At 62.1% G+C, this 23,484-nt stretch overlaps 1 protein-coding gene across 4 annotated transcripts in view; it reads right to left on the bottom strand.

The window, feature by feature from the left end:
- The window catches only part of SEPTIN9 (septin 9), a 148,850-nt gene that overhangs the window by 56,133 nt on the left and 69,233 nt on the right, over positions 1-23,484 (bottom strand). For all 4 annotated transcript variants that reach the window (XM_058704506.1, XM_058704510.1, XM_058704508.1 and 1 more), the window contains one exon: positions 11,308-11,949. In XM_058704506.1, the coding sequence (XP_058560489.1) occupies positions 11,308-11,949 (642 nt within the window). The remainder of the gene's footprint in view (positions 1-11,307; positions 11,950-23,484) is intronic.

Consider the following 23,484-nt stretch of genomic DNA (forward strand, 5'->3'; position numbering starts at 1 on the left):
CAGCCAGCCCGGACTCACCTGGTGCGGGTGCAGGGGCCGAGGGCCTGGAATCCAGGCTGCGCTGGAGGGTCTGTGGCTTTGGGGCCTTATTTCAGGAGGTGCCTCGAACCCTCGGTAACCTGAGCTCTGTGTGACAGGGGCTGCTGCCTCGCCGTGCGCCCTTCCTATCGGGCAGCAGACAGGCATTAGTCAGCAGGCCGGCAGGCAGGGAGCCACGGACCTAAGGGAGGCCTTCCCTTCGACCAGAATGAAGGGAGGATGGGGATCACCCTGAGGATGAAAACAGAGCCCCCCCCCCCACCGCCTTCCCCCTGGGGCTGGGCTACTGGGCCCTGCAGAGAAGCAGACGCCGCCCCCGGGGGCGCGGGCAGGGATCACACCCTGACTCAGGCAGGCTCTGGGGTGGCCGGTGACTACGGGGACCGTGGGTGTCGCGTCCCTTCTAGGCTCAGTTGCGGTCCATGATATCATCCTCCCCACCGGCTCGCCATCCCCGCGCACAAGAGGGAGCCGACCCCCCCCCCCCAATTCTGCAGGACCAGGAGGCTACGTCTGCCAGGTGTGACCCACCTTAGGAGAGGAACAGAGAGAAAACCACCGCAGCCCAAGCCCCTCTGTCCATTCAGCACCCTCCTCGCGGCCCCCCCCCCCCCCCCCGGGGTCGCCTGTTTCTGCCCGCCGAGAAGTAGGGCAAAAGCAGGGACGGACAGAGGAAACAAACGTTTCTGGAGACGGTGAGTGAGCACAGCAGCTTCCGGGCTGGGAGAAGCTCAGAGGCAGGGAGGGGCTGTCCTGCCTCCTAGCGGTGGTCTCCAGGGTGACGGCCCCTCCGGAGCGGGTACACAGATGTGCCCTGGTCGCACGGTGTAACCGTACTCAGCCGTAGAAAGGGACGAAGTTAGGGGCGCCTGGGTGGCTCAGTCAGTGGGGTATCTGACTTCGGCTCAGGTCACGATCTCGCGGTCCGTGAGCGTGAGCCCCGCGTCGGGCTCTGTGCTGATGGCTCGGAGCCTGGAGCTTCGGACTCTGTGTCTCCCCCTCTCTCTGCCCCCTCTCCCCACTACTCACACTTTCTCTCCTTCAAAAATAAATAAATAAATAAATAAATAAATAAATAAATAAATAAATAAAAAGGAAAGAGATGAAACTCTGATCTGTGCTACGGTGTGGGTGAACCTTGAAGACATTAGACAGAGTGGAGGAAGCCGGTCATAGAAAACCACCTGCCGTATGGTCCTATTTCTAGGCAAAGTTCAGAACAGGCAGATTTAGACAGAAAGGCCCGTTGCCGCTTAGGGCTGGAGAAAAGGGGGTCGGGGTGATGGCTAAAGGGGACAGGGATTCTGTCTGAGGCGACGGAAATAATCTAAAATGGACCGCGGCCATGTCCGCACAACTTTGCGGATGAAACCACAGAGAGGTACCCTTTGGATGAGTGCCCTGCGGGGCATGTAAACCGTGTCTCAAGAAAGCTGCTTTAAAAGAAATAAGAAAAGCTCTCCCCACCCAAAAAGAGAAAAGAACAGAAAATCCCGAGAGTGCGGCAGGCACAGTAAAGGTAGGAATCACTCCCGCGAAACGCTGCGTTTTTATACCCCCCCCACACACATTCATCTAGCCACACATCCGCGTGTCCCGGTCGGTGGTGTAAAATGTATTTCTTCCCAGGAGCTGCAGCCCAAGAAAGTTTGAAAGGCTCTCTCTGGGCAACACCAAACTCACGATTCCTGAAACCCTGGCCCTTCACCTGCCTGGACCACTCTGCCCCCTCCGAGACCCGGGGCCCCCATCACCACCCCTGAGAGCTCTGCCAGCAGGGTAGGGGGCTCTCTTCCCCCAGCGGGGGGGGGGGTTGCTGTGGTCCTCTGGACTGGTCCCTCCTGGAAACCTGGCCACGCTGCACGGCTCCCATTTCAGAGGGAGGATCCCCGGGACAGCGGCCACATCCAGCGGTCTCTGCTCCCTGCCTTCTGTGAACAGCGTCCGGCCCGGGGAGGAGCCGAGGTGCACAGGGTGATGATGCCAGACTACTACCTTTGAAATGTCCAAGAGGTTTTAAATACCTCAAAGGATGATACTTTAGTGGGGGGGGGGGGGGGGGGGAAGGTATAAAATAAGAGAAAAACCAAGAATTCAAACGAGCCCACGGAAAAAGGCTCCTTAAGGTTTTTAAAGTACGAGGGCTCCCACGAAAATATCGGGCTCAGATGGTTTCACCGGTCAGTCCTCTCTAAGTTATAACACGGAGATGACCGTGCTGCTGTTCAAAACGTTCTTAAATGTTCCAGGACACAGAGGAAGAGAGAAACACATCCAAATTATTGTGGCTGAGCCAGAGAGACACGGACACTAAAGCTGATAAAAATAGCGTGCACACCCCCCACCCCATGCGGCCCGGGGACCAAGCTCACGTGGATACATCCGTGCAAAACCACATGTCCCTGGCTCGCTGTTTACCCCCCAATAAATTCCAACGGATGAATGACGTCCGTAAAGACAAAACCATAAAAGTGCGAAAAGAAAACCTGGACGGACTGTTTTCTAGAATTCTGGAATGCACAACGCCTCTAAGCAGGGCATAGATCCCAACAGAGAAAAAAATAATAACAAGAAGAAGAATGCACTTGACAAACCTACGGGTTAAAAACCTCTGTTTGGAGGATGGAAGAACACACTATAAATAGAATCGAAAGTCAACAACTGGGAAAAAGCCCTCAGAGCAGCTATAGTAAAGGTGCACGAGGGTCTCTTAAGAAAATGTCAACCTAAGGGCGCCAGGAGGGCTCAGTTAAGCCTCCGACTTCGGCTCAGGTCACGATCTCGCGGTCCGTGAGTTCGAGCCCCGCGTCGGGCTCTGTGCTGACGGCTCAGAGCCTGGAGCCTGCTTCGGATTCCGTGTCTCCTCCTCTCTCTGCTCCTCCCAGGCTCATACTCTGTCTCTCTCTGTCTCTCAATAATGAATAAACGTTAAGGAAAAAAAAAAATTTTTTTTTAAACAAGGAAAACGTCAACGAGAGAAGGATGAACAACCCAAGTGGGGCCAAGAAGGAACCAAGGGCAGGAATGAGCCGCTCACGGAGAACCCAGGGCCCTTGGTCTGTAAACGTGGGAGAAGACGCTGCCCTTCCCACAAAGAAAGACGTACAAAATAAAACTGTGGACGGGGCGCCTGGGTGGCGCAGTCGGTTAAGCGTCCGACTTCAGCCAGGTCACGATCTCGCGGTCCGTGAGTTCGAGCCCCGCGTCGGGCTCTGGGCTGATGGCTCGGAGCCTGGAGCCTGTTTCCGATTCTGTGTCTCCCTCTCTCTCTGCCCCTCCCCCGTTCATGCTCTGTCTCTCTCTGTCCCAAAAATAAAAAAATAAAAAAAACTGTGGTCAGCCCGGGGCGCGGGCACAGAACCTTTCTGCAACTGGCTGTAAAAACCAGTGTGACTGCTCAGAGGCCAGTTTGGCCACACAGATCAATGTCTTATTTAATTTTGTTTTTTAGTAAATACTTATTTTTGAGAGAGAGAAGGAGCAGGGGAGGGGCAGAGAGAGAAGGGGACAGATGATCTGAAGCACGCTTAGCAGAAAGCCCGACGCGGGGCTCGAACACACGAACCCCGAGATCCTGACCTGAGCCGAAGTCGGACCATCCACCGACTGAGCCACCCAGGCGCCCCACGGATCAACCTTTTAATTTTTTTCAAATTTTTTGTAGCGTTTTATTTATTTCTGAGAGTGTGAGCGACAGCGAGGTAGGGACAAGAGGGAGAAGGGAACAGAATACCCAAAGCAGGCTCTGCACTGAAAACAGAGAGTCCGACGCGGGGGCTCGAACTCACGAGCCGTGAGATCATGACCTGAGCCGACATCTTAACCGACTGGGCCACCCACCCAGGTGCCCCAACAGATCAACACTTAACACGCACACATCCCGTGGTGCCGAAATCCCACTCCTGAAGTCGGACAGCCCGCTGGGCACAAACAGAAACGTGACTGTGTTCATGGGAGCCTCGTGTCTCACGGTGAAAAGCCGGGCGGGGATGGGAGGAGCGGAGCGGCCGGGGACCAGCGGCGGGTCGGAGGGACTTGTTGGACCCAGAGACACAGCATCGGGAAAGCGGAGCGATAAAAAGCCAGTGGCAGGATGGGGCGCCTGGGTGGCGCAGTCGGTTAAGCGTCCGACTTCAGCCAGGTCGCGATCTCGCGGTCCGTGAGTTCGAGCCCCGCGTCAGGCTCTGGGCTGATGGCTCGGAGCCTGGAGCCTGTTTCCGATTCTGTGTCTCCCTCTCTCTCTGCCCCTCCCCCGTTCATGCTCTGTCTCTCTCTGTCCCAAAAATAAATAAAAAACGTTGAAAAAAAAAAATTTAAAAAAAAGAATAAAAAAACACAGGGGCGCCTGGGTGGCGCAGTCGGTTAAGCGTCCGACTTCAGCCAGGTCGCGATCTCGCGGTCCGTGAGTTCGAGCCCCGCGTCAGGCTCTGGGCTAATGGCTCGGAGCCTGGAGCCTGTTTCCGATTCTGTGTCTCCCTCTCTCTCTGCCCCTCCCCCGTTCATGCTCTGTCTCTCTCTGTCCCAAAAATAAATAAAAAACGTTGAAAAAAAAAAAAAATTTAAAAAAAAAAAAAAAAAAGAATAAAAAAACACAGGGGCGCCTGGGTGGCGCAGTCGGTTAAGCGTCCGACTTCAGCCAGGTCGCGATCTCGCGGTCCGTGAGTTCGAGCCCCGCGTCGGGCTCTGGGCTGATGGCTCGGAGCCTGGAGCCTGTTTCCGATTCTGTGTCTCCCTCTCTCTCTGCCCCTCCCCCGTTCATGCTCTGTCTCTCTCTGTCCCAAAAATAAATAAAAAACGTTGAAAAAAAAAATTTTTTTTAAAAAAGCCAGTGGCAGGAGTCTGATTTCACTTGTGTTTTCAGAAAGGGTCTATGATATTCACACAGACTTCTCTCCACACGTGCGCCAAGCCGAGTGACCATCTAAAGGGACAAATCCCGGAAAGACGCTGGATGCGCCCCGCCGAGAACACGGATGGTCCTGGGGACAAGGGTGGGGAGGCGGTGTCCAGAAAGACCAACTTCCTTCTCAGATCTCCCGGTGATCGCTATTTCCCGTCTTCGAGCCCCGGCCGTGCGCCGCTCTCAGGGACACGGAGAGGAAAGGGAAGCGGGGCCCGCCTTTGGTCTGCGTTCGTGTGCTTGTTCCACAAAAGCCTTCCGGGGACTGGGCCCGTGCTTGGACATCTTCCCCCCACACCAGTGGCCAAGGCCCCCCGCAGGGGAGTCTCAGCGCTCAGCCTTCTACGCTTCCAAGTCGGAATCTCTGGGGGTCACTTTGGAAGGAGGGGGGGACGGCAGCGGAGGGAACGGGCAGGGGAGGCCCAGCGTGGGAGCGCCGTGCCCGCCCCTTAACGAAATCGCGTCCACTTTTCTCCCCGTCCACCGCTCAGCGAGCTGGAAACTCCTTCCTGGGCACCAGCTGCTTGCTCACCAGCTACAAGCCAGAGCTCCAGCTGCCCCTGGGGTTCCGGGGTGGGGAGGCGGGGCTGGGGCACCAGTGATGCCCACGGAAAGCCCCGGGGTCAGGGAAAATCAGAGGAGACCCAGGGAGAGGAAGTCACATCCCGCCCAGAGAAGAGGCCGCGTGACGCTCCTCCCGCGCACCGGGCCCCGCGGGGGACCGCGCCAGGCCGGCGGGAACCGAGCGGCCTCCTCGAGGCCAACCGTCAGAACCCGGCTTCTGGCCGGGGCTGCCCACGCTCCAGGGCACCAGGTGGGGGTCTGAGGGTGCCCCTCCAGCGCTCAATGTGTCCTCTGTCCCTGCCGCACGGAGCGTGGCTGTCTGGCACGGGCACGTCCCCCAGACAGCGGCCCCATTGTGCGGACCCCGGCTCGCGGCAGCTGTCCTGGGCCCGGGAGGCTGAGGACGCAAACAGTTCCTCTCCCGGCAGCTTCCCGGAACGGGCACCCGGGAGGCCTCACCCGGCACCATGTGTCTGGAGCCCGGCTTCCGTCCCGGGGGCCCCGCCGGGTGGTCAGGGCCACGGCCCCCAAATGGGGAAGAGCTGGGCCCCGCCCCCAGCGCCTGCCTCCCTGCCCAGCCCGCCCGCCCCGCAGCTGCGCTCGGCTCTATTTAAGGCATTCCGCAGCTGCTGGGGCTGCATACCCTGCGTGGGCCCTCGATCCTTCTCGGCCCTGGGCTGGGCTTGGCAGACAGCTGGGTGGGCCGGCGAGGGGGGCCGGGTTCGGTCCCCGCAGCCCTCTACTCCGCCTCCCCTCGGAGGGCGCACACCTGGCCCCAGCCGCTGTCACCCTGCACCCGCGTGCCTGGGGACGTCCTGCCTCAGACCTGACGGGAACGGGCTTTGAGAGTGCTTGTCCTCAAAAGGGGGAAGGAGAAAGAGACTCCATCCCGAAAAGTAAGCAGGTGTCCGGATGCTCTCTGGGGCCAGGGCAGGGGCAGGGGAGGAGCCCGGGGCTGAGGAGTCTGCCAGGCAAGACGGCTCGGTGCACACACCCCTACCAGAGGCACGGCCTTTGTCCTGCCACAACAGAGACACTGGGCCCCACGCAGAAGGGCCCAAGGCGTGGCGAGAGGCGAGCCCCCTGCGCCCAAGTGAGTCCCTCGACGTTTATCAAGCTCCTACTGTATACCGAGTGCCGGGGTGAAACTTCACCGGGGGGTTCCCGGCCCAGCGTCAGGCCCAGAGTGGACACCCTAGTTGGTGGGGTGTCCCGTAAATATGGTGAGGGAGTCTAGGCAGACTTTGCAGAACCTGGGCCTCTCCTCCCTGATCACACGGCAGTCACCCTCTCCCCCACCTCCCCGCTCCGGGCCCGGCACATTCCTGCCCCTTCACCAGCGGACCCCTCCTCGCCCTTCACACCCAGTCCACACCTCTCTTCTCCTGAAGCCTCCTCTGCCCTGCCTCCTCCGTCCCTGTGTCCCTGCTGGGGGTCCCAGCCCCTGACGCAGCAGGCAGCCAGGCGCACCTGGAAGACAGGCAGGTGCAGCCGGTGTGCCAAAAAGCCACGCCCACCGCTAGAGGCTCGGGGACCTTGGTGTCCACCTTCCTCGTGCTCCCCCCCCCCCCGCCCCGAGCCGAGGACGTTTCTAGATGCTTTCAGTCAGAGAGAAAGCATACCGAGACCCCAGATGAGCCTGCCCTCCTCCCCAGTTTCGCATCCACCATCATAAGCCACGCCTGGCACCACCATGGAGCACGCACGGGCAGAGTCCAAACCCTGCTGCCTCGGGACAGAGGGTCCTCGCTCTTTTGACAAATCAAGAAACTGAGGCTGGGGGCGGGCAAAGTAAAGGCTCAGAACCGCTTGGCATGGGGGGGGTGGAGCCGGGGGGGGGGGGGGGCGCCGGTCAGGGTGCCTCACCCCCCACCCTGCCCGGCCAGCCCCATGGCCTCCAATCAGCATCTGGAGACGGCGAAGAACCAGACCCACGAGTGAGGAGCCAGTGCCTGCCTTATAAGGCCACCTCGGGGAAACTTGGCTGGTGTCAGCCGTGGGAGCCAGAGGTGGGTGGTTCCCGGGGGGAGGGGAGGGCGGCGGGGGGGGGGGGGGGGCAGCTCACTGCACAGACACGGTTCTGGGTCCTGCAGCCCAGCCCCACCCAGCGCCACCCAGGCAGACGCAGGGCAAGCCAGGGACCTGGGAGGGGAGGCGAGGCCGGACTGCCCCAGAGACCGAGAGAGAAGCAGAGATGACCGACGCATGACAAGGAGGGCCGGGGGCCAGCAGCCTCTGAAACAAGGAACCCCGTGTGCCAGAATGGAGCTTGTGAGACCCGGGGGTTCTTGGCTGACCAGAAAAGGATCTGCTTGGTCCCCGCAAGGTCCCACGGGGTCCCCAGGGTCCCTGTGTCCGCCTGCAGGGGGGGCACGAAAACCCATCTCACTCCTCCTACATTGTTTTCTCGAGCACCTACTAAGTCTATGTCACTCAGGGGGGAAAAAAAAAAAGTTAAAGACACCCGACAACAGCCTTACTCTCAAATAACCTACGATCTAGCGGGGGGCACGGAGGGAATTCTGAAAAACACAGAGGAAACACGAAGAGGGGGTACCTCTGGGATGACAGGTGAACTTTAGATTCTAACTTGGACATTTTCTGAATTTTAAAGGAAAGGTACGCTGGAAAACTTTTCCATTAAGAAGCCCAGCAGAGGAAAACAAGGGGGTACAACACAAACAATTAACATTCCAAGCCAAACATAAGGCATCACACACACACGCACAGATGCCGAAAGGCATGAGAGTCCAAGGAAGGGGGGCCGCTTCCAGCTAGAGGGAGGGCTTCATGGCAGAGGGTGGCGTTTGAGCTGGACTTCGAAGGACACATAGGAATTCAAAAAGCAGTGATGTGGAGAGGAAGGAGGTCAGGAGTCAGGAGGTCAGGAGAGGGGGCCTGTGGAGGCCACGGAAGGGCCAGAGCAGGAAGAGTTGGGGAGCGGGAGGTCTGAGCTGGACAAGAGACTGGGTGGAGTGGAGAGCGGGCCAGGGAAGGCTCGGGCCTGGCACGGATTTCGCCGGTGCTGTGCTTTAGGGAGGCCAATCTGGGAGTGACTCGGCTCTAGTCCCAGGAGACCCCGACATGCGCCCAAAGCCACGGCCCAGAGGGTTTCTGTCGGAGCAGGGGACCCCCAGAAGCCGTGCCATGGGTTCCAGGAACACACCTCCACTGGGAAGGCCCTGCCTGCCACCCGGACTTGCCCAGGACAATGGAGAACTCGACATCTGAGGCAGCGCTGGTCAGAGCCAAATTCCCCAGCCCGCGCTGGGTGAGCCTTCCTCCTCCTCGCCCAACCTCTCGCCCGGCGTCACTCCCGGGCTCGAGGACCAGGTCACTCTGCAGTGACCTCTGTCGTGCTGTCCTAGGTGGACAGGATCCTCCCAAACTGAGCCATCCGAGCCCCCAGCATCCTGCCTCAGTGCAGCCGCCTGGTCTCACTGCATCGGTCTGGCCCTAAAGGTTCTCACCCTGTGAGCACTGGTCTCGGGGCCCTTCCCCACCCGGCCACTGAGACACAGGTAGGTGGGGCACGGGGCGGGGGGACAGCCACCGGCCTCTGACCCTCCCCACACAGAGCTGGGCCCACCCGCTGCTCTCTGAGGGGACGAGGGTCTGGGCTGCTGACGACATGGCTTTCACACCAGGCTTGGACTTCTTTTTTTTCATGTTTATTTTTGAGAGAGAGAGAGAGAGAGCGAGTGGGCGAGAACAGGAGAGGGGCAGAGAGAGAGAATCCCAAGCAGACTCCGCACCGTTGGCACAGAGCCCCACGCGGGGTTTAAACTCACGAACCATGACTTCGTGACCTGAGCCGCAATCCAGAGTCGGACGCTCAACCGACCGAGCCCCCCAGGCGCCCCGGACTTGGACATTTAAACTCTTTTCCGCGGAGAGAGCATGCAGTTCCCCAAGTTCCAGGCTCCAGAGCACCTCCGGGCCGCTGCCTTGGCTCCCCTCCTTTGCCTGGTTAAATCCCACTTTCTCCAAAGCTCGGCTCGAGAGGCTGGGGATCTGGGAAGGGCCCCACAGGACCCTCGACTGCTCCACAAGCAGAGCCAGCCGGACCGGCCCCGGTGGCCAGCACAGCCTCTGGGCCGTGGGACCCGATGACCCAGGGCGGGACCACCTCCTCCCGCGTCCAGCAGGAGCCGCCATCAAGACCCACACGGGCCTGGTGCCGACCATGCCCCCAACCACATCCTGCTTGGCTCAGCTGGGCGCGAACACCTCACCCACGGGAGGCAGAGGCCCTGGACCAACAGGGGAACCACTCCCCAGGCCACTGGGCGTGCCTTCGTTCCGACGCACCAACACCACAGGGACCCAGAGACCGAGAGAGAAGTCTCGGACCACAGGGACACCACAGGGTCCGAGAGAGTGGGCGTGGCTCTACAGGGTCAGGTTTAGGCGAGCGGGCTGAGGTCAAGTGCTGCAGCAAATTCACAGCCCTCACTTACAGGCCAAGGGAATCCCCACACCTGCCACACAGTAGATGGGCCGTGGGGACACGAGGCTCAGCGAGGTCAGCCAGGCACAAAAGGACCGAGGACCAACACTGTCTGATTCCACCTGTGTGAGGGAGCTGGGGGAGTCAAGTTCATAGAGACAGAAAGTAGACAGTGGCGCCAGGGGCTGGGGGAGGGGCACGGGGAGTCAGTATTTAACGGGCACACAGTTTCGGTGTGGGAAGCTGAGAAAGTTCTGGAGACGGATGATGGAGCTGGGCCGCACGACGACGTGAACGTTCTCAATGCCACCGAGCTCCACGCTTCACGACGCTTCGAGCAACAGTCGATTAACGTTACGTGCGTTCTACCCAAATTAGAAGCGATTATGATTTAAAAGGTAAATCAAAACTCCAGAACGTTCTGTTTACCTAACCCGAAGAACACTGAACGCTTCTGAGTTCAGTTCCTGCACTTGGAAAGGGACCCAGCTCTCATGGGGCTTACAGCCCAGCCGGCCCCTGACCTCGTGGGGCCAAGATCCCAGGACCAGATGTTCCCAAGCTGGCCCCAGTGAGCTCCCCACGTGAGCACAGCTTCTGGGTTTGGGCCCCCCGAGGACGGTACCCAAGCCCCCAGCCTCCCTCCCTCACCAGAAGAGCACCCCAAAAGGAGCTGTGGCAGGTATCACGGGGCTCCCTGGCCTACGGTCCCCTCCCTAGCGGCCCTGAGAACCCGGGCACACACAGCCTGGGCGGTCTCGTTTCCCCTTGCTTCTGGCCACGACACCCCTCCTTGAGGAAGAGCTGGAGGGAGCCCCTGCAGTGCGGAACCCAGGAGGGCACCAACCCCTCCCCCCACCCGAGGCCTCTCCCTCCGGCCTGCAGATCTGAGCAGGAACCTGCCTGTCCACGGCCCGGCAGCCACCGGCACGCGGACGCCCTCGCTTGGGTCCCAAGCCCCTCTGCCCCCCGCGTCCCGACACGAGCCCGTCGCCCCCTCCTTTTCCAGGCTTCCAGACCCCCCACCGGCTGGGGCTCTGACAGCAGAAACTCCACACCACGACGCATCCTGACCAATAAAGGGGCCCCTCGAAACCCGGAGGGTCTTTCCAAAGCCAAACGCGAGCCCAGCTTGTGGCACCCGGGCCATCCCCAACGGACAGTACCCCTCCGCCAGCCTTGGGACCCCGGCCCGGTGTCTTCCTGGCCTCCAGGGAACCGGGTCTCCACCCACCTGCGACTCACCCCTCCCCGCCCCCCGCATTCACAGCTGCTGCCTCCAAGACACCAGGGCAAAGCCAGCTCCCGTCCCCACGCACCCCAACAGCCCCGCAGACTGGCTTTCGCTACTCACCCTCCTGGCTCTTGGGTGGGGCCTCGGCCGCCGGGGGCTGGGGCTTGGGCTCCAGCCTGCTCTGCAGCTGAGACACCGGGGCGTGTTCCGAATTCTCCAGGGTCTGGGGTGGGACGGGGGAGGCGGGCACCTCGGCTGGCTTGGGCACCTGGATCTCCACCCTCTTGGGGGCTGCGTCCGAGGTGGGGGCGGCGGGCACCTCGGGGGCCTTGGAGGCGGGGGTCTCCATCCTCCGGTGCGCTGACTCCTGGGGCTTGACTATGGTGATCTCCGTCCTCCGAGGGGCGGGCTCCAGCGTCTTGTGGCCCAGCGCCTCGGCTCGCTTGAGCCCGAAGCGGGACGGCCCGGTGGTGCTGGCGTTCTCCACCTGCTTGGACGAGATGTCGATGGAGATCTCCGTGCGCCGGGACACGGGCTCGGCCTTGGGCCCCGAGAGCTCGACCCTCCGCAGGGCGGCTTTGGGGGATCGCTGGCTGAGGGAGTCTACATGGCGGGCCGCGGGCTCGGCATTCTTCGCACCCAGGTCCTGGAACTTCTGGGTGGAGCTGGCCACCGTGGCCCGGAGCAGGGGGGTCGGGAGCCTCCGGGACGGGGTGGAGTTGGGTGTCTCGGCCTCCTCGACCTCAAAAGATCTTTTCAAGGCTGGAAGACAGAGAGAGGGGGACGTGAGGCGTGGACGGCTCGGGAACAGCCAGGAATGTGCTGCTAAGGTAGCTGTGGGCCCCCGGAGACTCTTGCACCCTCCCCCTCCCGGGCACAAAGGGGACAAGCCCCACTCCCCTGGGGGACTCCAAGGCGCCAACAATCACGCACCCTGGGGGAGAGAAGAGGCGGAGCTTGGAGGACACCGGCCCCCCACCCCCACCCCCGTCCGCCATGGCCGCAACGTGGACGTGCCAGCTACGTGTTCTAGAAAGATGTTCTGGCTCAAGGGGACATCGGAGTTCTTTCTCGTCGTGGTCTTCCCTTATCCTGCCCCCAGCACAGACGCCACGGGGCGCAAACCCGCCACGACCACCAGCAACCGGGTGGGGGGCACGTACGTCCCCAGCAACGGCAGCCACAACCATCACCTGTCAGAACCACGACCGCAGTGACATCATCACAGCAGCACGGCATGGACCGCCGGCTCCGGGAGGCCTAATACGGCCCCTAGGCTCACCGTGGGCATTTACTCCTCACGTGACCCTGTGCCCTAAATGCTGCCGTTATCCCCCGGTCCGGATGGGGAAACTGAGGCCGTGGTGCTTGAGCAAGGTGCCCAAAGGCGCGGAGACGGAGAGCCAGAGCCGGAAGACGCGTCCGTCCCACCCCGGGGCACAGGGTTCTGACCCCTCGGCTGTCCTGTTTCAGGTAAACAACGGAGCCCCGGCGTGGTCCACGACTCTCTCGATCCTCACCCTCGGACGCGTCGTCGGCCTCTATCCCACACTGCTTGTCCCAGCCAGGGCCCCGTGGGACGCCGGCCGCCCGGCTCCCACCCGCCAAGCCCAGCCGCCCACCGTCTCCGCCAGGACCCACCGCTCCCTCCGAGGCCAGGGGACGATGGTGCCTGGGGAGCTGCCAGCCGTCCCCGCGGCCCCTGCCTGCGGCCGTGCTCCCAACAGGAACCAGCTGCTCCCGTCATGAAGACCAGAGCAGGAAGGGCCCACAGCGGGCGCTCAGTGACCCCAATGTCTCTGCCACCCCTCTCCCCACCTCGCCTCCCCAGCTCCCCAAGCCCGGGGCTTCCTGGGACCCCGCCATTTCCTCCCCGGCCCCCTGCTGGCCCGACAACAGCGATCTGGGGCCATTCTCGGGGGCGCCCCGCCACGTGTTCCCTCCTCCAAAGTCCTGGACAGCTCTTGTCGCTTCCCAGTGGACAGGACTTCCCTCCCAGGACAGAGACACACAGGCCGCCTGGCCGGCCTGTGCTCCCGACGCGGCCAGAGCTCCGGACTTCTCTCGGGAGAATCTGGAAATCTGGACTTTCCTATGGGTTATCTCCTGATCTGTACACGCTCGCACAAAGGGAAACAACCCCCTTTCAAAAAACACCGTGTGGTCAAACAGGATCACGTCTGCAGGCTGCCTCTGGCCTGAGATCCAGCCTGTGACCTCTGATTGATAACGTGGCCAAGGGGGCAGGGGGTTCTGTGCCGGAGGGGCAGGGGACGAGCCAGAGCGGGGATGCCAACACCTCAGCACCCCTCCCCTGGGGGCCTGCCCCCAAAATAACCACGGAGCATAACTGCTCATTCCAAAAAAGGTCGAGGTGACAAAGGCCAGGTTCAAGGGGGTGTTAAAGTGGCCAGAAAGCCCAGAGGTGGACGCCTGGAAGTGTGGCCTCATGTGGGGTCTCCTGAAAGCACCCGGTCTACCCGCGGTCTCCAGGGTACTGTCCACACTGTCCCTGAACGGTGGCTCCTGTCCATGAACTCCCTAGAGGAGGGGTCCACACCCAGCCCACCTGGGCACAAGTATTTTAAGGTGCCCAGGTGGTAATTCCCTGGGGCCGAGCTGGAGAAGAGAGGTCAGGGGGATGGGCCTCGTCCCACGTTGGCCCCAGAACGAGGCGATCCCCTACCTGGGAAGCCCATTTGGAGGTGCCCTCAACCACCGACTCACGAGTTACGACCGTGCACAAGAGAAGCCCTTTCTGACTCAGGCACCGTCCGGGGACAGCGCTGAATTCGAACCCAACCCGCACACAGCTCACCGCTGAGCCGAGTTGGCCCGCTCCCTGCAACCCTCCTCCCTCTGAGGGTCCGCGTGACTCAGTCCTCACGGCCACGGTCATCCTGCACAGACGCACACGCCGTCCCCACCTGCCACCCTCTCCTCTCTGACCGCTCTGTGCTCCCGCGTGGCACATGTCACCCCCTGGCCCTACAGCAGCTGTGTGTTTATCGCCCGGCCACGTCACCCACCTGGGTGCTCACCCTCGGAACGGTCCCATCCGGTCCCACCCCCGGCTAGTCCGAGGCCCCAGGAGAAAAGGAGCTGTTGCCACCCACAGGGCGGCGACTGTCGGAAAACGTGCAGGTCGTTAGGGGTGTCCTTGATGATTTACGCCATCCCCCCCCCCCCAAACAAGCTGCCGCCACCTCTGATTTCAAGCCCACCTCCCCAGCCCCAAAGCCCGGCTGGCTGTCACCTGCCCCGGCCCCGTGCAACTCCCACTTCTCCCCCTCACATCTTGCAGGCCGTGTCACGACTATTGTGACTGGCTTCCGGGCTGGGGGAGGGGGCGTGCTTGGGGTCCCTGGAAACATCCTCCGCTTTGCAACTCCACGAGCCACCTCCACGACCTTTACGGGCCTCAGGTGCTTCTTCTGCACAACCCGAAGGTGAGACCAGGTCACAGGGTTGCCTACGGTCTAAGGTTCTCTGGTGGACCGTGTCCCCCACACGATACGTCCCAGTCCTCACCCCCATAACCTGCGCATGTGACCTTACTTGGGAAGAGGGTCTCTGCAGATGTCATTGAGGTGAGGGTTCGAGACGCCAGCATCCTGAATTCAGGACGGGCTCTAAATCCTATCGGTGTTCCTACACAGGAGAGAAGAGGGGGACTTGGGGCACGGGAGACACAGGAGAGGCCACGTGAGGCCAGCAGAAACTGGGGCGATGCGGCCCCGGGCCCAGGGATGCTTAGCCCCAGCAGCAGCTGAGAAAAGCAGGAAGGATTCTTCTCTCAAGCTTTCGTAATCTGTGTGAGACTCTGTCAACACCTTGACTTTGGACTTCTGGCCCCCAGAAATGTGAGGGAATCAAATTCTGTGGCTTGAGCCCCACAGTCCGCGGTAAATTGTGACAGCAGCCCCCGGAAGTACCCCGGGCCCCCCCCCCCCCCCCCCCCGGAACGGGGAGAGACCTCTGGGCTGCAGGACTCTGTCTGGGATCTCCCGACGGTGCCGCCACCCCAGCCCCTCTCCGGGGACCCAGGAGAAAAAGCCGCCTCCTTTCTCCTCCCCTGGAATCCCACAAAACCCCCAGACGGCGGGAGAAGTCGTCTGGAGGCACCCTGCTCTAGATTTACACCGCCGTATCTGGCAACGAAACAAGACCCTTTGCCAGGGACGCCCTGTACGAAGCTGCCTCCCCCACGGAGGATGTCACAGTGCAAGCAGCACCCGGCGGGGAAAAATCAGGAAGACCGGCTGTCACACACGTGCAGCCACCGTCCTTGGAAACACGCTCCACCCGCTCCAAGGGGGGGGAGCGAGCGTCACCCGGCCCCACGGCAGGTGCCTCTCACCTTCCCCACCTCCCCCCTCCCTGCAAGGGTAGAGGCAGCCACAGCCGTCCACAAGCAGCCACGGGAGGCGGCAAGAGTGCTCATGGGCTGGTCAAGTTGCAGATTTGGGGCCCTCGTGACGGACCGTACGTGAGATCTGACGACTGGGCAGAGAAGCGGCCTTTACTGGCCCAGGGGGGAGCGGTGCTGGGCTGCTGCCTCTTTTGTCCGCAGGACGTCACCGCAGTCAGAGGGCACGTGGGACACCGCTTACCGTGTCAGCTGGACACGACATACCCTCAGAGCGCCAGACGGGCCCGGGGCCACCGCCTGGGAGGGAGACACCGCCATTGTCTGCTCACCCGGTTTCCAAGATCGCCCCGCTTCTCTCTCCTCTGCGTTCAAGTCCCCCCACGGCCAGGCTCAAACCTCACCCGCTCCCAAAGGCCCTCCTCAACCCGCCCTCCCCGACGGGCGCCAGGAGCCTGGAGCCCGTTTGCGCGCCTCGGCCCGCCCGCTGCTGGGAATTTATCCCACAGAAATCATCGGAAGCGCGAGGACTGACGTAGGGGGACGTTTGCATCGGCGTGAAAATAGCAAACGCCGGAAACAATTCCGGTTTACGGAGATTTCCTAAACCCAGATGCCGAAGTCCCGCGCCGTCATCAAAATCCCGGCTTTGAAGATGAGAAACGTCGAGGACCTGAAGCCACACCGGCAGCACACAAGATGTGTGGGAAGAGGGGCGCCTGGGCGGCCCAGTCGGTTGAGCGTGCGACCTCGGCTCAGGTCACGATCTCACAGTCCGTGAGTTCGAGCCCCGCGTCGGGCTCTGTGCTGACGGCTCGGAGCCTGGAGCCTGCTTCGGATTCTGTGTCTCCCTCTCTCTCTGACCTTCCCCCGCTCACACTCTGTCTGTTTCTGTCTCAAAAATAAATAAAACGTTAAAAAAAAAAAAAAAAGATGCGTGCAAAGAGACCCTCGCGGGGTCTCACACGCACGTGCGCGACGGGCCCGCGCGCTCGCACGACTCTGGAAGGAATCGAGATGGGTGACTTTTTTTCCCATTAGACTCTATTGCCTCTTCCCAACGTGCCTGTGCTGCACGTGGGTCACTCGCTATTTTCAGGGCCTAAGGCCATCAACGCTGCGTTTGGAGAACCGGGGCAGGCGAGGCTGTGGGCCTCGCCGGCCCAGCCCCACTCCTCCGGCCCCAGAGCCCGGCCCTCTCCAGTCCTTTAAACACCTACAGGCCCAGCCGCCGCGGAGGCCGAAGCCGCCTCGCCAGATGCACGTCCGTCTGTGCCCGTGGGGGTTGAAGCGGGAGCCGCCTGGGCCTGGGCCTGTTGAAGGAGGAAATGTGCACCACACAAGGGGCCATTGTAAAGCTCTCTGCTCCGACCACAGGCTGTCGGCAGACCTTTCCCCACTCCCGGGTGCACAGAAGGGGCCGGTCCGGGAAGGGGGGGCGTCCCGGGGCAGCCACAAAGCCCTGCTCCAGCGGGGGGACAGAGGAGCGCCCCCGAGCAGGGCAGGGCCGACGGGAGAGGAGGCCGTCCGTTAAGCGGCAAATCCTCCAAAGGAAAAGCAGCCGAGGCCCAAGAGCAGGACTCATCCCCACTAAGGACTGAATTACCTAGGAAAGGTGGGGGGCAGGCTGGCCAGAGGCCGGGGCGACTCCGGGCAGGGGCCGAGACAGGGAGGACACGACCTCAGTCACCCCTGGGCCTCCGCTTCCTCGTCTGTCCTACGGTGGGCGCTGACGGGATGGCACGGTGGTACCCGTGCCCCGATTATCGCCGTTGTTCACGTGTGCACCCGGTGCCCAAGCCCAGAAGGCAGGAAGCCTTCCTCTCCACGCCAGCAGCCTTTAGGCAGCAAAGGGACAGTAGATACCCAGCTGTTTCTCCTTGGGACAACCCTGGGGTGCACGGTACGGGGTCCCCCCCAGCACCCCTAGGGGGGGCTGAGCCGCACGCACCCTCCAGGCCGCCCCCTTCCCTGCCTCCTCCGCTCGGGGAATGCCTGGACTACCTCCTACAAGAACCCTCTCAGGAGCTGCCTCCAGGGGCTCGGCGGAGGGGAGATGGCGGGGGGGGGGGGGGGGTGGAGGGGGGGGGCAGGTGGGGAAGGGGTGGGGGGAGCAGGGTCCTCAGGAAACAGAACGGTCCGAAAGGGAAAAGCTTGAAAACAGACACTGCGGCCAAGTGGGGCCTGCGCTGGGAAGTCAAGGGTGGCAAACAGCTCGGGCACCACTTGGGCCTTGGGTTCCCCGCAGAGAAACACATCTGTCGAACGAGGAGGATACAAGGAGCAAAGTCCAAACAAAGGAAGAGCGGGTAGAGAGTGTGGCACCCGCGGTCAAAGCCCTCTGCCCAGTCCCTCTCCCTCTGCGTCCCCAAGGTGAGGCCTGGCCGGGCCGCAGGGCCTGACGCGGCCTGAGAGCTCCTGGCCTCCCTGGGCTCGTGTGCGCGCGTGGCCAGCTGTAGGCGGCCTGGGGAGGGCGGACAGCAAGCACACGGCCCCTCTCCCTGGCCCTGGGACCACGGGCTTGTGCCTCAACACCAGGCAGTGTCAGCAGGGGTCCGGCCTGGGCGCCCTGGACAGGAGGAACCAGCTGCCCCATTTCCATCAGCCGCAGGGGTTGGGGGGGTGTAACCCTGAGAACTCCGGATTCAGCAGGGGGTTTCTGGGGAGGCCACGCAGCCCCAGGCAAAGGATGGGAGGTTCTCCCGCCCCCCCCCCCCCCCCCCGATCTATTTTGATGACTGTCTTCCTGCTTTGGATGTTAGGTGCTGCTATATCTCCTCCCACCCCACCTCTGTTCCCTGGGCCTGGCGGGGGCGGGGGCGGGGGGGGGGGGGGACACAGGCATGCCGGGGGGTCCTTCCTGCTTCTCACAGCCTCCACCCACGAGGCCTGGCCCCCTGCTCTGGAATAGCAATGTAAGAAAGCGCAGGCTGGGCTTCTCAGATGGGGCCAAGAGCAACAAACAGGCCCCCTCCCTCCCTTCCCAGGCTGCAGGGGGAGCTTGCTGCCACTCACTGCAGGGGGGAGGCAGGGGGCTCCACACAGCCTACGTGGCACCCGGCCCTTCCCCGCCCAGGACATGCTCAGGCACAAACAGAATGCAAAAGTCAGATGTGGAGCACCAGTGACCCCCCAACCCTCCAACTGGGACAGACACGCACACGCGCACACAAGACCCCTCGGCCAGGAGCAGAGGCCCAGTGGCAGCGAGGGTCTACAGCGGCCCCCGGATCCCAGACATCCTCTTAGTCCCCAAATTCACTGGAGAAAGCTCTAGCAAGCAGGCATGGACACAGGAAGCCAGTCCTCCCCAGCCAGGCTGGGACCAGGGCCCCTATCGGATTCCTTTTTTTTTTTTAATTTTTTTTTTAACATTTATTCATTTATGAGAGACAGAGAGCACAAGCAGGGTAGGGCAGAGAGAGAGGGAGACACAGAAATGAAGAGGCTCCAGGCTCCGAGCTGTCAGCCCAGAGCCCGACGCCGGGGCTCGAACCCTCGAACCGTGAGATCGTGACCCAAGCCGAAGTCAGACGCTTAACCGACTGAGCCACCCAGGCGCCCCTTAGGTTCCTTTACAGGGGCTTTCAGACTCCGCTGTGCTGTCTGCACAAAACACTGGCCAAATGGTGGCCCCCCAAAATGATACGTCTGAGTCCTAACTCCCAAAACCTTTGACGGGGACCTTGTTTGGGAAAACAGGTCTTTTGCGGGATAAAGGTGAGGATCTCGAGACGAGATCATCCTGGATAAAGGAGGGCCCTAAATCCGACGGCAGCGGCCCTCATGAGATACAGGAAAGGAGAAGACACACAGAGGAGACCGTGTGGAGGCAGGGCGGGGACCGGAGGGGCCTACAAGCCAAGGACTGTCACCGGAAGCTGGACACACACCCGGAACAGACTCTCTCACAGAGAGCATCCAGAAAGGACCAAGCCCTGCCCACACCTTGACTCCGCACCATGGCCTCCAGGACTGGGACAGGCTGAACATCTAGCGTTTCAAGCCATCCACAGGGTGTGGCACGTTACAGCCGCCCCGGGGAAACGAACACCCCGACGAACACTCCGACGGGACACGGACGAGAGGGGAGGCCTTGCAACCGCCGTGACCTCCTTCCGTGGGTGCTGAAGCCACTTCCTGCTATGACTCACCAGCTCTGAGAAGGGGCCAGGGGCACCCTGGAATCGGTCCGGCCTGGCAGGAAAGGCCTGCATCAGGCCACCGGCTGGCCCCACAGCCCTTCGCTGGGAGCTCCTTCCTGCTGCCTGTCCTCGCCCTCCCTGGCCTCAGAGCTTCCCCCACGTCCCCCCACCCCCACCCCCTGCCGGCCAGGACCCATGCATCCAGCTCACCCAGAGGATGCCCCATCTCACACCTGTTGCCCCAGTGTCCCCAGACAGGGCACCCCGGGTGCTCCCAACACTGTCCCACTTGGGGCAGGAAGCTCTCTGGTCGGCCCACCTTCAGAGGACTAATGACTGGTGTTCACCTCTCCCCCACCAGAGAAGGGCCTTGGGGTGACAGCTGTCCAGTCGGGGAGACCCTGGCAGGCGGCGTGGGACAGCCACGTAGCGACTCCTGCTGCAAGACATCTCTACCTGGATCTGCTCCCGGGGCGGGAGGGGAAGGCCCCTCTGTGCCTATCCAGCTATCTCCCCGATGCCCTTGGGTCTCGGGACACCAGGGTCACTCCAGGCAGGTTTAAAAGTCCCCTAAGATGCTGGGCCACCTTTTCCTCTTGACTAAAGTTCCGGGAATGTGTGCACACATAGACCAATATGCTGCAGGCGGAAGGTTCTGCACCCCCCCCCCCCCCCCCCCCCCCCGGCTCAAACCAGCTGTGGGTTCTCCACACCCGGGAGGGAGCAGAGCGAGATCTGGACGAGATAGCAAGAATTTCCTGACCCAGGGTGGGGACGCCGGCTGCCTGCACAGCTCTCTGGAAGGCGGGAGGAGGACCTAGGTGTGGCCCAGCCCCGGCCTGGAGGGAGGGGAGGGCGGGAGAGGAGGGGATGTGAGACCTCCTGGGGACCTCTTGGGGCCTCTGCGGGTCAAAGGTTCTCAGATAAATGGCAGTCCAGGAGGCAGGAGGGAGCCCCTGGGAGGGGACTGACTTCAAAACCCCAAACCCCCTGGGTCACAGCTTCAAGGGCCTCAAAGGTCACAGACCCCAGAGCCCTTTAACCTGCAACCCCCTTCCGGGGCAGCCCCAGTCATCCCGAGGGGGTCTCCAGGGGGTCCTGTCCCAGAAGGAGCGCTAAGCTGCTGGTTCCGGGTGGGAGCACGGCCGCTCCCCCCACCACCTCTCCTCCTTTCTACCTGCACCCTCCCCCCGCTCCCCCAAATCCGCAGGCCCCGTAGGTGCTACTGCTGGGGATGTTGCCCCAGCCCCGACCCGGACGGCGGAGCAAGGACGCCCATGAAAACCAGCTGTCCTGCACCCACCTGTCCACGCCCCGGGTGGCTCTCTCCCACACGACACGTGTGGTGCGGACCAGGACCTCGGGACCTAGGGCATCTGGGCTCCAGGGCACAGGCTGAGCCGCCCCGGCAGGTCGGGGTGGCCTCAGGGTGGCCACCTGCCCAAGGGGGCCGCTCCTCCGGTCTCTGCTCACAGCTCGGGGATCCCGGGTGCTGGCTGTTATCTGCCCGGGGGTGGGGGTCGGGGGGGAGGAATCACCTCCCCTTCCTCACCTCACTGACTACTGGGGGAAGTGGTAAAACCACTTAAAAAAATGAAGGGAAAAAAAAAAAAAAAGCCTCATACCGGGAGCCAGTCGGCCCAGGTGGAGCCCTCCATTAATCACGCCGCCTGCCAAGGGACGCCAGAGGGACAGACGGAGCCGTCTGTGTTGTGGCCTAGGGGTGCTGCCCCGGCCCCTAATTACAGGGGACAGTGACCCCGGGGAGCAGGGTCAGGTGCCGGTCAGAGCGGCACCCGGGAGTCCAGCTGCTCCCCAGGCCCCCGAGGAATGGGGGTGGGGGGGTGGGTAGAGTCACCGTGACACAAAGCCCTCCGGGCACCAACGTGGACTCTCGGGTTCAGGTCCTGCCAACCCAGAGGGTGACGTGGCCTTGGTCTTCCCCCTCAGGGACGTGAGGGGTCTGCCAGAGGAGGAGGGGCACGGAAAACTAGGCGGAGGAGGGGAGTCTTGTGTGGAAGAGACCACAGCCGGACACTGAGAAGATTCTGGAAGGGGCTCCCAGGGAGCAGTAGCACCTCCACCAGGGAGGCCATCTGGCCGTTCCTAAGAGCCCCAGGTGGAGGCTGAGTGAGGCGGGCTGCAGGGCTCCTGCTCGGGGCCCGACTGGGATCTCCCCGGGGACAGCGAGCTCTCCACCAACTCTAAGCATCCATCCAGAACTTGACGAGGGCCCTGGGAACGCGCGCAGGAGGGCCGTGGGCAGCTGCTCAGGACTGCAGGCGGGACGCAACCACATTCCTGCCACACGGACGCGGAGGCCGAGGTCCGGGCAGGCCAACGTCCCTCCAAGTCACGCCCTCAGGCCTGTCCAAGCCTGCTCTCCCGACGCCCGCCCACCCGCCCGCCATCCCACTCACCCCCCAGCCTAGAACACTCTGCTGCCCTAAGACGTGCCGCGGTAGCGGGTTGGAGAGTGGCCCCAAAAGGACACGTCCGTGTCCTAGCCCCCAGAACCTGTGAATGGAAACACGGTCTTTGCAGATGTGATTAAAAATCTCAAGATTTGGGGCGCCTGGGGGGCTCAGTCGGTTGAGCGTCTGACTTCGGCTCAGGTCACGATCTCGCGGTTCATGGGTTCAAGCCCCGCGTCGGGCTCTGTGCTGACGGCTCGGAGCCTGGAGCCTGGTTCGGTTTCTGCGTCTCCCCCTCTCTCTGCCCCTCCCCTGCTCGTGCTCTGTCTCTCAAAAATAAACATTAAAAAAAAAAATCTCAAGATTTGATCATCCTGGATTTAGGGTGGGTCCTAAATTCAATGCCGAGTGTCCTCGTATGAGATAAGGAAAGAAAAGAACAGGGACACACAGAGAAGGGGCCACGTGAAGACCGGGCACCTGAGTGATGTGTCCATAAGCCAAGAACGCCAAGGACCGAGGGGCAGCCCCAAGACCCAAGACAGAAGGGAACACATTCTCTCTTGGGGCCTCCGGAAGGAACCAGCCGCTCCGATGCCTTGACCTTGGACTTCGGGCCCCTGACCTGGGCTTTACGCACCCCCTAGCCTGCGGAACTCTGCTGCGGCAAATTCACGTTCACGCTGACTCCCTGCCCACTTGCCCTTTCGTCTCCTTCCTACCAAAAGCCCCTGCCCCTGCCCTGTGCCCCAAGTCCCCCCCTAGCTGATCGCACACACTTGTTCTCTTCGTGTCCCCCCTCCCAGTGCCCACCCGGCCACGGCGCCCAGGCAGTGATGAACTTACTCTCCTTCGCATTTTCTGTTCGGTCACAGAGCCTCCAAGGGTTCACCTGCCCTGCGCGGCTTTGGGAAAAACACCTCCTGAAACGCAGGACAGACCCCTCCTCTGGGCAGAGCGGGCAGCGCGTCCCAGCAGCCGGGAACGTGACCCTGCAAGGGCACCCTCCCTCTGCTGCACGTTCCTCCCGAGAGATGAGGGCCTCTGGGACAGGCACCGTGTGACCCTGTGACCTGGCTGGCCGGCTGCGGGTGGACAGATAAATCGCCCCCAGGGCCACACCCCTAAAGAGACAACCCTCCGTTGAGCATCGGGCCTGCGGGAGAAGGAGAAACAGAAGCTCCTGTGCAGCGATCTCTTAATCCCCCTGTGCCAGAGCTCCGGCCGGCAGACCGCCCCCACCCCCACCCCGACGCCCACCCCCGCCGCCCTCGCAGCCCCACAGGCACGGCCCAGGCTGCCAACTGCCTCTCCCGATTCCCACCTCCGGAAGCCTCCAATCACCAGCTGCAGGGGCCCTCACCCGCCC

This window comes from Neofelis nebulosa, chromosome 16, assembly GCF_028018385.1.
Source record: "Neofelis nebulosa isolate mNeoNeb1 chromosome 16, mNeoNeb1.pri, whole genome shotgun sequence".
Lineage (NCBI taxonomy): Eukaryota > Metazoa > Chordata > Mammalia > Carnivora > Felidae > Neofelis > Neofelis nebulosa.